Source organism: Scyliorhinus torazame, chromosome 4 (assembly GCF_047496885.1).
Source record: "Scyliorhinus torazame isolate Kashiwa2021f chromosome 4, sScyTor2.1, whole genome shotgun sequence".
NCBI lineage: Eukaryota > Metazoa > Chordata > Chondrichthyes > Carcharhiniformes > Scyliorhinidae > Scyliorhinus > Scyliorhinus torazame.
The window spans coordinates 127,480,315-127,497,276 of record NC_092710.1 but is presented as its reverse complement, the minus strand read 5'-3'; the positions used below and the strand labels follow the sequence as shown (position 1 = coordinate 127,497,276).

Here is a 16,962-nt window from a genome sequence, read left to right as displayed (position 1 = left end):
AGCTGTTGAACAGGCAGAAATAGTATGCAGCAAGTCTGTGAGGAAGGATAGACAGTTGATAGGGCAAAGTTGCACTCAGTGGAATGGGTTAAAGTCTGTCTGTTTCAATGCAAGGAGTGTCAGGAATAAGGGAGATGAACTTAGAGCATGGATTAGTACTTGGAGATATGGATTTCACAGGGGCATGAATGGTTGTCAGATGTTCTAGGGTTTAGATGTTTTCAAAAGAATAGGGAGGGAGGTAAAAGAGGAGGGGGAGTGGCACTGTTAATTAGGGAGTCCACCACAGCTGCAAAAAAGGAGGTAGTTGAGGAGGGTTTGTCTACTGAGTCAGTATGGGTAGAAGTCAACAACAAAAAAGGAGCAGTCACTTTATTGGGAGTTTTCTATAGACCCCTCAATAGCAGCAGAGACATAGAGGAACAGATTGGGCGGCAAATCTTGGAAAAGTGCAGAAGTAACAGAATTGTTGTCATGGATGACTTCAACTTCCCGAATATTGACTGGAACCTCCTTAGTGCAAATGGTTTGGATGGAGCAGATTTTGTCAGGTGTGTAATAGAAGGATTCCTGACTCAATATGTAGATGGGCCGACTAGGGGGGAGGCCATATTGAACTTGGTGCTCGGCAACGAACCAGGCCATTTGTCAGATGTCTCGGTGGGAGAGCATTTCGGTGACAGTGACCACAACTCCTTGACCTTTACCATAGTCATGGAGAGGGATAGGATCACACTGTATGGAAAGGTATTTAATTGGGGGAGGGGACATTATACTGCTATTAAACAGGAGCTGAGGAGCATAAACTGGGAACAATTGTTCTTGGGGAAATGCACAACAGTAATGTGGGGATTGTTTAAGGAGCATTTGCTGCGAGTGCTGAATTGTTTTGTCCCACTGAGACGAGGAAGGAATGGTAAGGTGAAGGAACCTTGGATGACAAGAGAAGTGGAGCTTCTAGTCAAGAGGAAGAAGGAAGCTTACGTAAGGTTGAGGAAGCAAGGATCTAACTCGGCTCTGGAGGGTTACAAGGTAGTCAGGAAGGAACTCAAAAATGGACTGAGGAGAGCTAGAAGGGGACATGAAAAAGCCCTGGCGGGAAGGATTAGGGAAAACACCAAGGCGTTCTACACTTATGTGAGAAATAAGAGGATGATCAGAGTGAGAGTAGGGCCGATCAGGGATAGTAGAGGAAACTTGTGCCTAGAGTCTGAAGAGATGGGGGAGGCCCTAAATGAATATTTTCCTTCAGTATTCATTGGAGAGAGCGACCTTGTTTCTCATGAGAACAGTGTGAACCAGGTTAATAGACTCAAACAGGTTGATATTAAGAAGGAGGATGTGCTGGAAATTTTGAAAAGCATCAAGATAGATAAGTCCCCTGGACCTGACGGGATATACCCAAGGTTACTACGGGAAGCGAGGAAGGAGATTGCTGCGCCATTGGCGATGATCTTTGCATCCTCACTCTCCACTGAAGTAGTACCAGATGATTGGAGGCAGGCGAATGTTGTTCCCCTATTCAAGAAAGGGAATAGGGAAATCCCTGGGAATCACAGACCCATCAGTCTTACGTCTGTGGTGAGCAAAATATTGGAAAGGATTCTACGAGATAGGGTTTATGATTATTTAGAAAAACATAGTTTGATTAAAGATAGTCAGCATGGCTTTGTGAGGGGCAGGTTATGCCTCACAAGCTTCATTGAATTCTTTGAGGATGTGACGAGACACATTGATGAAGGTCGGGCAGTGGATGCGGTGTATATCGATTTCAGTAAGGCATTTGATAAGATTCCCCATGGTAGGCTTATTCAGAAAGTTAGGAGGCATGTGATACAGGGAAATTTGGCTGTCTGGATACAGAATTGGCAGACCGAAAGAAGACAGCGAGATGTAGTGGAGGTCGATGACCAGTGGTGTCCCGCAAGGATCTGTTATGGGACCTCTGCTCTTTGTGGTTTTTATAAATGACTTGGATGAGGAAGTGGAAGGGTGGATTAGTAAGTTTGCCGATGACATGAAGGTTGGTGGAGTTGTAGATAGTGTTGAGGGTTGTTGCAGGTTACAACAGGACATTGACAAGATGCAGAGCTGGGCTGAGAAGTGGCAGATGGAGTTCAACCTTGATAAATGTGAAGTGATTCATTTTGGAAGGTGTAATTTGAATGCTGAATACAGGGTTAAAGGCAGGATTCTTGGAAGTGTGGAGTAACAGAGGGATCTTGAGGTCCACGTACATAGATCCCTCAAAGTTGCCACCCAGGTTGATAGGGTTGTTAAGAAGGCGTATGGTGTATTGTCTTTCATTAACGGGGGATTGAGTTTAAGAGCCGTGAGGTTTTGTTGCAGCTTTATACAACTCTAGTTAGACCACACTTGGAATATTGTGTCCAGTTCTGGTCGCCTCATTATAGGAAGGGTGTGGATGCTTTGGAGAGGGTAGAGAGGAGATTTACCAGGATGCTGCCTGGACTGGAGGACATGTCTTATGAAGAAAGTTTGAGGGGCTAGGGCTTTTCTCACTGGAGCGAAGTGGGCAGTGAGGTGACTTGATAGAGGTGTACAAGGTGATGAGAGGCATGGATAGAGCGGACAGCCAGAGACTTTTCCCCAGGGTGGAAATGGCTGTCACGAGGGGACATAATTTAAAGGTGATTGGGGGAAGGTATAGGGGAGATGTCAGAGGTAGGTTCTTTACACAGAGAGTGGTGGGTGTGTGGAATGCACTGCCAGCGAAGGTGGTGGACTCAGAGTCATTAGGGACATTTAAGTGACTCTTAGACAAGCACATGGACAGCAGTAAATTGAAGGGGTGTAGTTTAGGTTGCTCTTAGATTACGATAAATGGTCGGTACAACATCGTGGGCTGAAGGCCTGTACTTTGCTGTACTGTTCTATGTTCCATGTGGGGAGATCTTGACTGCCAGTTTGCAGTTAGAACCTGACACTTTGCCATAAATATTGAAAATTTAACCCAGAGTTTCAAATAGTTGAACATAATCATCAATGTTTCAGTCTTGCCTAGTCAGGAAGAGGCATTTATCGTGAGGCAAAGGTTGTTTCCAATAAGAATTCCTCGGAAAAAGCAAAATTCTGCAGATGCTAAATATCTGAAAAATAACACAGAAAATTCTGGATATCCTCAGCAGTTCAGGCTGCGCATGTGGTGGGTGAAACGGAATTAACGTTCCAGGTCTGACGAAAGGTCGTTGACCTAAAACATTGGCTGGAATTTTCTGGCCCCTCCTACCAGCAGGATGTTCTGGTCCCTCCAAAAGTGAATGGAAGTTTGAATGTTCTTCCGTGTCCGTTGTGGCAAGCCCTGTCGCACCGTCTCCCATCAATCCCGGTCATTAAGTCTGTTTCTCTCTCTACGTATACTGCCTGACCTAAGCTGTGCTTTTCCAGCATTTTCTGTTTTTATTATGGCATTCCTGGCAGATTGGTATCTGCCTGTCTAAGCTGTTTGTCAGTCCATCTGTTTTCTCTGTTCCGTCTTCTCTCTCTCCATGTGAGAAACGCGACTGGAAAAGCTGTTCAGAATATTCCTGGAGAATGAAACAAAACTGGAATGTTTGTTGTTCCACAATGTACTCTCCTGATCACGTTTAATAACCAGAGATTGATGGTGTGGCTGTGGGTTCTTCCAGCCAGACTCTTCTAATTTATACCATGCAAATAAAAAACAAACAGCACAGTACAATCCATTCTCTATGTAGAGCCATAGACGTCTGCTCCCAGCTACCCACAATCTCGGTTTTCTGCTCTCACAGACCAAAGTAATACACTGGCATAGTCAGGTAACCTGAATAATATTACAAAAATGTAAGTGAAAAGAAACATTTGACAAATGTAATTGATTATGCTTCTATTAATGTCTATTTCATCTGAAGTTAATGAGATTTGAATTCATGTCTAGCAGTACAACTAGGCTAGTTGACGGCTCTGAGCATTTTTGCACTAAAATACAATACATTAGACGAAGGACAGGTTAAAAGAAAGACTTGTGTTTACATAACTCATTTCGCAGCTACTGGCTGTCTCAAAGCACTTCAAAGCCATCAAAGTATTTTTGCAATGCGGTCACAGTTGTAATAAATGTAGCAACGAATTTGCACTCAATTACCACTAACAGCAATGTGTTAATGACCAGATAATCTGTTTTACGATGTTGACTGAAAGATTGGCCAGGACATTGGGAATAATTCTACTCTTCTTCGAAATAATGCCATGGGATCTTTAACATCCAAATGCGAGATCAAATGGGGCCTCATTTTAACATGTCATTCGCGAAACACACCTTTGACAGTACAGCACTTTAGTGTCACCTTAGATTTTTATTTTGTGCTCAGTTAAGCTCTGGTGTGGAATTGTAGCACCTTGTGACTCCGAGGTGAGAGTGCTATCAACTCAACCACGCTGACACTCAAAGCAGATTCATGTCCTCTGTACTAATTTCCATATTTTGGCTGTGTCAAAATGGTTGCTGCAGTATCTCCTAATAGTGGCATAGGGAATCCGAGGAGTAAGGTACACTTGGGCAGCCCACGGCAGCTCTCAGTGCACCATCCTCCGAGCTTTACCAATATCGCACCTGTTGAATGAAAATAAAAGAAAACTGGAGAAAACTTAGAGGGCCAACCTTCAGACTGCGCACGTGGAAACAAGCAATATTTAAGAAAAACAGTAAGAAGCAGGTTTGGAGAAGATTTTCAGAGTTGATTGTCAGAGAACATTAAATCTTAACAGTACGTTGTAAGCAAAGACACTGATAATTCAGCAAATTTAAATTCTCGCAGCACATTTTGAGGAGCAAATCCATTTGCCCTCACTGAAATTCTAATATAAAAAGCAATAGCTATCTTGCCAAATGTAACTTGAAGAAGGCAAAGACTTCAATTCAACCTTTGCCATTTTCATTGTTGTGGCAGACATTCAATTTCCACTAGCCTTGGCAAACTAACAACATAGAATTTCAATTACAATATTAATTTATTTCTCACTTATTTTCTCTCAGCAGAAAGTCATTACATTTATGCTTCCCAGTTTATTGTATGTTTGGTACCTATCTTTCTAAAGTTAAATCATATTTGACTATGAGGCACAGCACTAATCACACTGAGAGATTTAATTCCCAGCTAGTTACTTATACCCGGGAGCTGCTCTCCAAGGGTAATTCAGCCATCAGTTGCTCATTCAGTAAAATGTGCCTTTCTCATTTTTGTTCAGACTTATGTAGACTTTGACTTTTTGCATTTTTAAAAGATTATGGACATAAGGATTGGCTTCATTCTTCGCATTGGATAGCTAACTGTGAAAGTCTGTTGTATCTACCATCAACATGCAGTGCTGTAAAGGGGGTAAATCAATAATGTCCAGTTCAACTGCAAATGGTGGTCTGACATAGGTACCTTCTCTAGAACAGTGCATAATTGAAGTACTGGCCTGAATTTTGCAAACTTACCAGTGATATCATCCACATCCTGTCAGAAAATTTACGATATACCTTTTGGATAAAATTGCTAGCAATGCTGTCAATTCCCTGTCCTCTCCAACCCAAGGAGCACTGTAGTCATTGGACTGGATTCTCCGGCCTCCCAGCTGCATGTTTTCCGGTGGCGGGAGGCGGTGCGCCGTTCACTGGTGGCAAGATTCTCTGCCACCACTGTCGATGGGAATTCCCATTGAAGCTACCCCATGCCGCCTGAAAACCCATAGGAGCGGGTTCACTGCTGGTGGGACCAGAGAATCCCACTGATGTGACTGGCTGGAGAATATTACTTCCGTTGTGTTCTAGTACTTACGTGGAATATATTCCTTTGCACTCCTGTCTTATGCCTTGTTAATGCTGGCAGTGCTTTGGGGAGTCAGGAAGTGGCTACTCACCACAGGCTACCCAGTCTTGACCTTCTCTAGTGGCTTTTATGTGGCTGGTGTAGTTGACCTTCTGGTTAATGGCGACCCCCAGAGTATTTATGATGGAGGATTTGGCAAAGAAAATGCCATTGAATTTCAATGGCAGATGGTCAAGCTCTTTCCTGTTTGAGATGGATATTTCCTGGCACATCTGTGATGCAAGTATTGGCACATTCAGAAGGAGAAGTGAAGGAAATCTTCCAACAGCCACAATAGGATTATGACAGTAATTTTGAGAGGTCACTGGGCAGAATTTGTGCTTTGCGCCCATTGCCCAGCTTTTTTTCAAATTTGATCATGTGTGCCCATCCCTGAGGGTATTTCAGAGTCAACCACACCATTTTGATCTGGAGTCACGTGTAGGCCAGACCAGATAAAGATTTCCTTCTCTAAAGGACATTAATGAACTAGATGTTTTTTTTATGACAATCAACAGTGGTTCCAGAATTTTTTAATTCCAGATATTTATTCAATTCAAATTCCACCGAGGTGGCATGGTTGCACAATGGTTAGCACAGCTGCCTCACGGCACTGAAGTCCCAGGTTTGATCCCAGTCCTGGGTCACTGTCTGCGTGGGTCTCACCCCCACAACCCAAAGATATGCAGGGTAGGTGAATTGGCCACGCTAAAATTGCCCCTTAATTGGAAATAAAAATTGGATACTCTAGATTTTTGAAAAAATTCAAATTCCAACTTCTGCCATGGCAGGATTTGAACCTGGATCCTCAGAGCATGACTCTGGGTCTCTGGTCCAGCAACAACACCACTATACCACCATCTATCCTTCTCTAACTTATTCATTGATGGAATATAGGCATCGCTGGCTAAGCCAGCATTTACTGCCCATCCGTTGTTGCTCCAAAGAAGATGGTGGTAAGCCACCTTTTTGATCCACTGCAGATACAGCCACAGTGCTATTTTGAAGGAGTTCCAAGGTTTTAACCCAGTGACAATGAAGAGATGGTGATATAGTTCCAATTCAGGATGGTGCGTGATTTGGAGGGGAACCTCAGGTGGTGGCTTTACATGTTTCTGCTGCCCTTGTTTTTCTTAGTGGTAGTATTCATGGGTTTGTTGAAGGAGTCTTGGCAAGTTGCTGCAGTGTATCTGTGTAGATGGTACAGACTGCTGCTATCATGCCTCAGTGATGGAGGCAAGGGTTGTTGAAGGTGATGGATGGGATGCTGATGAAGCGGACCGCTTTGTCCTGAATTGTGTTGAGCTTCTTGAGCATCTTTGGAGCTGCACTCATTCAGGCAAGTGGAGAGAATTCCATCATACTCCTGACTTGTGCCCTGTAGATGGTGGGCAGTCTTTGGGCAGACAAGACATGAGTTTCTCGCTGGTTGTAAAATTAAAGACACCAAAAATGATATGTTTAAATTTATTTTGTAAACATTTAGACATGAATGATTGCAACATGGACAAATTATGAAAAATGGGGATTACATTTCAGCAAAGGTCACTTTCTTTAGGAAGTTAGGGGATAAGACTAATGGGGATTGGAAGAGCTCCACTCTGTGTATCATTCCATAAACAGAATTTGCTTATAATAGATACAGTTCAATAGGAATTTTAAGATTAAATGGAAGCATGGTTATTAGTAATAATTCAACAAAAATGCTAATTAATAATTTTATGTGTATTTCCATAATGCTCACTTTACACAATCACAAAATAATTGTTGAATTGTTAACTCCCATTCTACTGAACCCTCAGAACTTGGATACATTTCAGTATTGTGGGTCCTGTCCTGGTACAAATCCAATTACTGTTCCACATAAATCTTTAGCTCAGTTGGCTGGACAGCTGGTTTGTGATGCAGAGCGACGCCAACAGCACGGGTTCAATTCCTATATCGGCTGAGGCTATTTATGAGATTATTTTTAACCTTATTTGAGATCTGGTGATCCTCAGGTCAAATCAGTCAGCTCTCCCCCTCAAAGGGGAAAGCAACCTTTGGTCATCTGGGACGATGGTAACTTTACTTTACCTCTTGGATTTTGTGCTTGTGATGATGGCACAATTATCAGTGTCCGCATGTTATTATAACTGTGACATTGTCAGAAATTCCATACATGCACACATGCGCAGTGAAACTAACATAGAACAGCAGAAGTTGCTCTAGGTGATTCCCTGCCCCGCCACAAGATCTGCCGTTGAATTCTTCACAGGCAAAAATCAATTAGAAATCACTAAACTGTTGAGAACTTTACCTTTTTATCCTATAATATTGTTGTTAAAATGAAAATGTTTTGTCTTACTAATGAGGTGTAACTGGTTTTTTAATGGAATACTAAGTCATAATTACTGCTGAACAACTCCTCTGATCTGGAAAATTAATTAATTCATTAATCAATTAATTAATTGGGTCTCACATTCACATTGAAGATAAAGGCAGGCCCATATTTCCTGAAATATGGGCTATATTTAAACATATGGGCTGAATTCCACAGGACGGGGTGGTCATATTGCTCGCCCAACAAAGTTGGGCGGGGTGGTCATATTGCTCCCTGTTGCAAAGTTTTGTTTAGCTGAGTGATTTGGGTAAATACTGCCCCGCTGTGACAATGCACTGCAGGTGGGCTACGTGAGCACAGTGTTGGCCTTATGCCCCACGGTGGGAGGACGTCCCACCCTCCCACTGCTGACCAATCAGATTGGCCAGCCACTCTCACAATCCCAGGAGCCCTAGAATTGAGTAATAGGCACTGCTGGGACTGCAGGTAGTCGCCAGGATGCAGACAGCCATGGTGGTCTGACCCAGATAAGTCTGTGGTTTTGGACAAGGAGAGGTTAAAGAGCTGTGGCGGGAGGTGGAGAGGAAAGGTTTTGGAGGAAAGGTGGGTAGGAACAAAGGTGGGTGGTGGGGGTACCTCCAAATCACACTGTGAAGCCCCCCCAAATGAAGTTTCCCCCCTTTTCCAACCTTTTCCACACAATTGTTTTAAAAATGGCCTTCTTACACCCACCTGACCATGTAATATTTGGGTCCACTGGATTGGTAACTCATTGAATTTCTCTTTGTACAAATGGCAGGCGGGACTCCCAATTTCGGTGTCCGCACCATACCTTTTTATGGGGACCGAATTATGGGATTGGGCGGGAAGGTGCATTATATTTTATATGTCTCCCCACCAAAAACATGACCGGCAGTGGGGTTGTGGAGGGCCTGGGTCGTAAAATCTAGCCTTATAAATTTGACGTGTTAAGTTATGGAGGTAGGACTGATATTCAGAAGTAATCTAATTTCAGGATTATTACATGCATTTAATCCTGAATTTGTGCATTTTACCCTTCAAGTATTTGTGTTGAATTTTCAACCCAACATGGGGATGGAACAAAGGTGCACGGTGCATAATTTCATGGCACAGGCCGGCATGCTAGTTTATTAGCACTATCTAGCCCACAAGCCAGTTTTGGGAATGCTAATTCAGGAGTGATAAGGTTGTTTGCCACAAGCAGTGGGGGGCTAGCGAAGGTATTTAAAAAGCAAATAAGGCTGTTGATTAAATGCTAGCTGAATTTTTCCAGTCAACCTACAGGCTCCACTAGTGGCTCTTGCCTAATGGCAGCTTCCCGGCAAGAGGCTGGTGTCAGTGCTGTAAGATGACTGTGAGACCCCCCCCCCCCCCCTCCCCCTACCCTAATCCCTTTACCTCACCACAATTGCAGCCACTGGCACCCCCTGTGTTTCCATTTAATCCATAGTTATTTTTAGTTCAAATCTTAAAAAACTTCTGAGAGGGCACCTCTGGATAAAGGGCCCCTCTCTCACCCTTATCTGCAATGGCAGGCTACAACTCCTTCCATGTTGGAGGGGCCTCCACAGCTTGGTAGCCCATTCACAATCCTTCATTGGGTGACAGGGGTTGGTTTAGCACACTGGGCTAAATTGCTGGCTTTTAAAGCAGATCAAGCAGGCCAGCAGCACGGTTCAATTCCCGTACCAGTCTCCCTGAACAGGCGCCGGAATGTGGCGACTAGGGGCTTTTCACAGTAACTTCATTGAAGCCTACTTGTGACAATAAGCGATTTTCATTCATTAATTTCATTCAGGTGTGCCCTCTGGCTACCAGTTGGCCAGACAGGCAAAGTTGATATTGGGTGGCTGCTCACACACAATGTGGGGTCGAGACCTGACTTCAGCATCCCAAAAATGGAAAAATACTGCCTTTTATTCTTTTTTCCAATTGCATGGCATCATAGGATTGTGTAATATAATAAGAATAGCATGGACAAAAAACAGCATTAGACCCAATTGACCGTTTACTTTTGACAGATTGCAATCCCACCTTGCTCCCTCAACTGTCAATTCCTTCTAACTGAGTGGAATAGTATCACCTAATTTTATCCATATTCTATAATCTTTTCTGATAGAGTTCAATCCCACTTTACTACCTATAAGCATACTCTGAATCACTACTGATCAATCTCCGTCATCCCACTTTCCTGCCTCTCTGAAAATCCATCCAAATGCCAGGAACAGCACGGGCAAATGGACGGTAGCACAATGGTTAGCACAATTGCTTCACAGCTCCAGGGTCCCAGGTTTGATTCCCGACTTGGGTCACTGTCTGTGCGGAGTCTGCATGTTCTCCCCGTGTCTGCGTGGGTTTCCTTCCGGTGCTCCGGTTTCCTCCCACAGTCCAAAGATGTGCAGGTTAGGTGGATTGGCCATGATAAATTGCCCTTAGTGTCCAGAAAGGTTAGGTGGGGTTACTGGGTTACGGGGATAGGGTGGAGGTGTGGGCTTGTGTAGGGTGCTCTTTCCAAGGGCTCGTGCAGACTCGATGGGCCGAATGTCCTCCTTCTGCACTGTAAATTCTATGATCTATGAATCTTCCTTGGTGAGTTATTGCACAACTTCTGGGTGAGCAAGTTCTTCCATTTGAATAAAGTTTGTGCACCTAAATTTCTCATTATTGATTTGCATTCTCTAGTAATTTAATCCATCACCACTGTCAACAATATGACTTAATCAATTTCAAAATCCTGAACACTAACCGACCTTGGAATTTATTTTAAGACAGAAATCACTTCTGCTGAAATAAATGAGAGAAAATTCCGAACGTGTTAAGCATTTGTGCACTTTTGTCACATAATATAGTTTCAAGGCAGAGGTCACAATTTTCTATTTGTAATTTAATGTGATGATGTCAGTCATCAAGTATTTGCACATTATCTATAATTATTTTAATACTACTGTACACATTTAACTCAGTTGAAATAGCTCCAGATAATATATGAGTAACTAAGGTCAGTTTAAATTTGTTAAGCAGATTTAACAATTAGGACAATGTTGCCTGTCATGGCCTGTTTTGGCCTCCTTTTTTGAGGAAGGATGTGGTGGCATTGGAGCCAGTTCAGAGGAGGTTCAGCAGATTGATTCCAGGGATGAAAAGTGTAGACATATGAGGAGAGACTGAATAGTTTTGGCTCATACGCGCTGGAGTTTAGAAGAATGAGACGGGATCCGATCGAGGTATATAAAATACTAAGAGGGATTGATAAAGTAAACAAAGACCAAATATTCCCCATTTTGGGGAAATCTAGAACGAGAGGTCACAAAGGTAGGTTGTGAGGTGGTAGATTTAAAACTGAGATGAGGAGGAGCTACTTCTCGCAGAGGGTGGTGAATTTGTGGAACTCGCTGCCCCATAGTGTGGTGGAGTCTGAATCATTAAATGGTTTCAAGAGGGAGTTGGATGTATTTCTGATTTAAAAAAAACAGGTGAAAGGGATATGGGGAACAGACAGGGAGGTGGGTTTGAGACCAGGAAGAGATCAGCCATGATCTGATTGAATGCTGCAGTAAACCCGAAGGGCTGAATTGCCTACTTCTCCTCCTAATTCCTATGTTCCCATGGCTGCTCTCACCATCCTGAGTATAAACATAGCTACGGAGCGTAAAAAAACGCTAAAACATTATTTCCTCTTTTCTTTCAGAGTCTGTGGGTCTCCTGTGTTTTGCTTGCATTTTGCTTTACTCTTAAACCTGCTTGAGTTTTAAACCTGATGTTTAGGTTTTCTAAGCCTTCCAATTCCCCCAGTTTCTGACCTGCTTTTAGGTCTGTACGCCTGGCAATTAAACATCACTTGTTTCTTTTGTGTTTTTTTGTTTCTGTAACGCTTCTGTTTATGACTTGCCAGAGATGATTTATTCCAACATTTGGAAATTGTTACACTGACACTTTCTTACTGTTGTCCCATTTTCAGATCTTAATAATATGCTTGTCAATCTGAAACTTTTCTCAGTTATAAACTTGATTGCCTTGTTGTTTACTTCCAATTATTCGTTCTTGTTTCAGATGATCAACATTTGCAGTATTTTGCTTTTTATTTTCTGAAAACTGGCCCCATACGAATACAGTCAGTAATATCTCTGAGGTATTTTGTAATTAAAACTGGTTATCCACCATAATTAAGGAGTGACAGTTTGCACATTGGTTTATATTTCACTATTTATTGGACTGATTGCATTTTAAATAGCCTTTAGCTTTATGAAAATTGAAGACTTCAAAATGAACCTCTAAGGTTGGGTGCATACATTAATATCGCTTTCCAAACATGGTAGATGTCACTGCTTGTTTTGGAGAAGATATCTGCAAGGGTTTGAAACAAATGTTTTAAAATATTAAATACGACACTTCTATTTGTTTTATGGCAAATCCCGTGTCTTCAGCTCTGATAAAATTCATTTTGTTTTTCAGCTATTTCATGCGGACATCCAGGCATCCCTGTAAATGGTGAGCTATTTGGAGACAAGTTTACCTTTGGTTCGGTTGTTCGCTACTCTTGTGTCGGGACTCGAGCTCTGATTGGAAATAATACTCGTATTTGTCAAGAGGACAGTCACTGGAGTGGTTCTCTCCCTCATTGCTCAGGTACAATGAATATACATTGTCTCATGACACAAAGAATGGAGAAATTCATTTGTCTCAAAGTACTGGATAGTGCAGTCTGTGCCATTGAACTCTGGGCCCAGGATTAGAATCCAGTTTAGACTGCCACAATTAAAGGCTCCTCCTTTTCTCATGCTGATTACAGTGTCACATTCGCCCCTGCATCTCTAAATCTTTGTCCCTTGGCCCTTGTACCATCAGCTAGTAGGTTCAATTTTTCGTGTGTACCCTTTCCAAAACTGTCACACTCTTCTATTCTCTATCAAATCCCCCGTCAGCCTCCTTTGCTCCAATGCAGAAACATCGGGCTTAGGAGCAGGAGTAGACAATTTGTCCCTTTGAGCATGCTCTGCTATTTGATAAGATCATGGCTGATCTGGATGTGGTTTCAACTCCACTTTCCTGTCCTCCCCCATAACCGTTGACTTTCTTGTCTGTCAAATATTTATCTAACTCTGCCTTGTATAAATATAATGATCCAATCTCCACTGCTTTCATAGAATCATCGAATCACTCCAGTCTAGAAAGAGGCTGTTCAGCCCATCGAGTCTACACCGATCTTCTGAAAGAGCAACCTGCCTAGGCCCACTCCCCCCCCTAACCCCGTAACCCAGTAACCCGACCTAACCTATTGGGGCAATTTAGAATGGCCAAATCACCTAACCTTTGGACTGTGGATGGAGTACCCAAAGGAAACCTATGGAGACACGGAGAGAATTTCCAAACTCCACACAGACTGGAACTCATGGTCACTGTTGAACAGAGGACTCTGGCGATGTGAGGCAATAGTGCTAACTACTGTGCCACTGTGCCACTGACTGGGCAACAGAAGTTCACTAACGAATAACCTTCTGAATAAAAAAAAATCCTTATCTCTGTCTGAAAAGGGATACCACTTATTCTTAAACTGCGTCCTCTAGCTCTAGTCTTCCCCACAAGTGGAAATATCCTCCCTGTATTCACCCTATCATGTCCCGTCAGGGTCTTATATGTTTCATTGAGATCACCTTCTGAATGCCAATGTTATAGGCCCAACCTGGTCACAGTATCTGCATAAGATAAACCCTTCATTCCAGGAATGCATCTAGTGAACCTTTTCTGAACTTCTCCAACCTACCCAAAATCCTCCATCCTTGGAACCATTCTGGTAAATTTATTTCTTATTGTTTCATGGATATTTATTATGAAAAGAAGAGGAGGAAGGGAGCTGATGTTTCCTGCCAGTCGGACGTAAAAGAGGGGACAGCCACATTCATGAGTTGGCAAATGGGAGAGGACAAGGGAGGCAACATTGGGTAGGAGAGGAAGAAGGAGGAAAGATCCAATGGGAGATCAATACCGTAAGGTGGCAGAGAGGCACCAGTTGAAGCAAAAATACAAAGGTTTTCAGGCTGTGCTACCACAGAAAAGAAACATTTGAAACGTATGTGCAGTCAAAGAACTTAGTGTGCCTCAAATCGGTAGCGTGAAAAGAAATTGATACTTAATTCTATAGATTGAATAAATTTAATAATCTTCATTTCCAGCCTCGGGTGACTGTCTGTGTGGAGTTTGTACGTTCTCCCCATTTCCAATTGGGTTTCTCCGGGTGCTCCGGTTCTTCCCACAGTCCAAAGGTGTGCAGGTTAGATGGATTGACCATGATCCATTGCCCCTTGGTGCCAAAGATGTGTAGGTTAGATTATGGGGCCATGTGAATAGGTGGTGGATTGAGCCTAGGTAGTTTGCTCTTTGTGAGGGGTGGTGCAGACTTGATGTGCCGAATGGCCTCCTTCTGCACTGTAGAAATACTATGATTCTGTGTAAATAGGATAAACTGATTAATTCCATGAAGTGCTGCATACGTCAGGGGGAGTGTAAGCCTCTGCAAGCATATTTATGTCAATTCGCTTCTACTTTACATTTGACATTGTAAGGCATCCAAGAACAAGCAGCCTTATTACATTTTATGTATGAATATAAATTCTGGCTATATATAGGAGCAGTTTTAGTCTCTCGTTCTGCCCTGAATTATTACTGATCATTTTTATGATGTGCCAAAATGCTGACTTTATATTTAAATGGTTTGGCAAAGAAGAGTGATAGGTGAAAAATGCTAGCCGTCTTCAGGTTGAATTATGAATGAACAGTGTCGTTTTTGACTTCAGGTAACAGCTAACTCATCTTCTCAGAGTCCAAATATTCTTTAGGTTTGTGAAGCACAAAACATAAGCAAAAGCTACAGTGTAGGCACTTGTCTAGAGCATATAAAACTCAAAAACAGTAAACAGTTAAAAAGCAACAGAACAGTGCATTGGAGTCGATAGCTTGAGTGGGTTAGATAACACCATGTGGGTTTACAATATTGTAAGTTGTCTCCCCACCCTCCCCATGGAAATGATGTTGACCTGTAGCTTTATTTAAATATAAATAAGATTTGAAAATGTTGAATTGAAATGAGTACTGACAATTGTATTAATATGGCACTTTGCCTAAAATATATTAATGAATTGCACCAAACGCGACAAGAGGATATTGTTCTACGCATATTAGTGTCGTGGAGTCAATTGCCCTGCTGTCTGCTGCTGGATAGGGGCAACCTGAAAACAAGCATGATGTATTTAATAGAGATTTCAGTTCCTGCTGCATATAAAGTTTGACTGACTGACAGGACGAATAGAAGCAGTTTAAATTCTCGACTTGTGACAGGACGCTGTTCCTTGCCAGTAGCTCGAGAGTATAAACCAAAGCAACTGTCATGATATCCAGGTAAACATCATAGTGCAAACATACATACATACTGATGGAGAGATCAACGGACCAATCAACACACACAACACCACAGCCAATCACAGGCAAGAGCATACACACTACAAAACAGGAAACATGACACTTCCCGGGCATTCCAGCAGGAGGCAGCTCAGGGCACAGAGCTCACAGCAAGCCACTCAGACATCCACCATGTGCTGAGTGCCACTCCAAGATAGTGTTAGGAATAGGTCCACAGATTCAAGGGTTATGATCGAACCTCAGTAACCAGTTTACCACTGTAAATATATGTTAGTAATAAAACTGAGTTGTACCATTTGCTACCGTTTTGGTTCGTCTGTGTAGCAGAGCACCCAACACATCAGCAACAAGAGGCAATTGAGAGATGTCAATAATCGTACAAATATTTCCATGTTCAGGTGTATCGGGCAATAGATCATACATCACTCTTTAATGGTGACGATTAAACTTACAAAAATACTATTGATGGCTTGACTGGTTTAAAAATAACTGTTCCAGTGTGGAACTGGGCCAGACAGACCAGGGTATAGATTTTAATTTTCTTTTGCCGACAGTTAACAGCCAGGCCAGCAGTAAAGTAATAAATTGGTATTTTGTACGTTTAAACTAGCAAGATGCATTATCTGTTGGGGCTCCCAAAGCAAATCACTGTCAGGAAGCTTTTGCTAAAGAGTGTGGCTGCAAGAGTTTTGGGTCAGGATGGCTTATGTATAATGAGTACCCCGTTGCTTCACAGTGCCAGGATCCCAGGTTCGATTCCCGGCTTGGGTCACTGTCTGTTCGGAGACTGCACGTTCTCCCCGTGTCTGCGTGGGTTTCCTCCGTGTGCTCCGGTTTCACCCTACAAGTCCTGAAAGACATGCTTGTTAGGTGAATTGGACATTCTGAATTTGTCCTCAGTGTACCCGAACAGGCGCCGCAGTGTGGCGACTGGGGGATTTTCAAAGTGGCTTCTTTGCAGTGTTAATGTGAAACTACTTGTGACAATAATAGTAATTTGCTGAATGTGCCAGTGAATGATTAGCAAACTCGCAACCTCACGTCAGCAAACATCAGCACCTTTAGAAACAGGAGGGATAAAATTCAATTTTTAAAAAAATCCTCAATAAAAGTTCCTGCAGACAAATTGTAACAATCTTTATCCAAAATTTCTAACACTTCTGTTGAGTATAATAACTTATCCGAACTAAATTCTGTGCAGCGTATTCAGCACAAGAGGGCAAGCAAAACAGTAATGGAATTATAATGCTGAAAAGCAACACAGCCGACAATATCCACTTGGGATTTCAGCTGAACGATGCGGATAATAATGCAAATTAATGAGTGCTAATAAGAAGCTGGAATCCCCACTTCCTTGACAATTTAAAAGTA

General features: G+C 42.5%; 1 protein-coding gene across 1 annotated transcript in view; it reads left to right on the top strand.

Moving 5' to 3' along the window:
- The window catches only part of LOC140410474 (CUB and sushi domain-containing protein 1-like), a 3,392,839-nt gene that overhangs the window by 3,264,077 nt on the left and 111,800 nt on the right, over positions 1 to 16,962 (top strand). Inside the window, exon 56 of the mRNA XM_072498599.1 lies at positions 12,631 to 12,804. Coding sequence (XP_072354700.1) covers positions 12,631 to 12,804 — 174 coding nt within the window. The remainder of the gene's footprint in view (positions 1 to 12,630; positions 12,805 to 16,962) is intronic.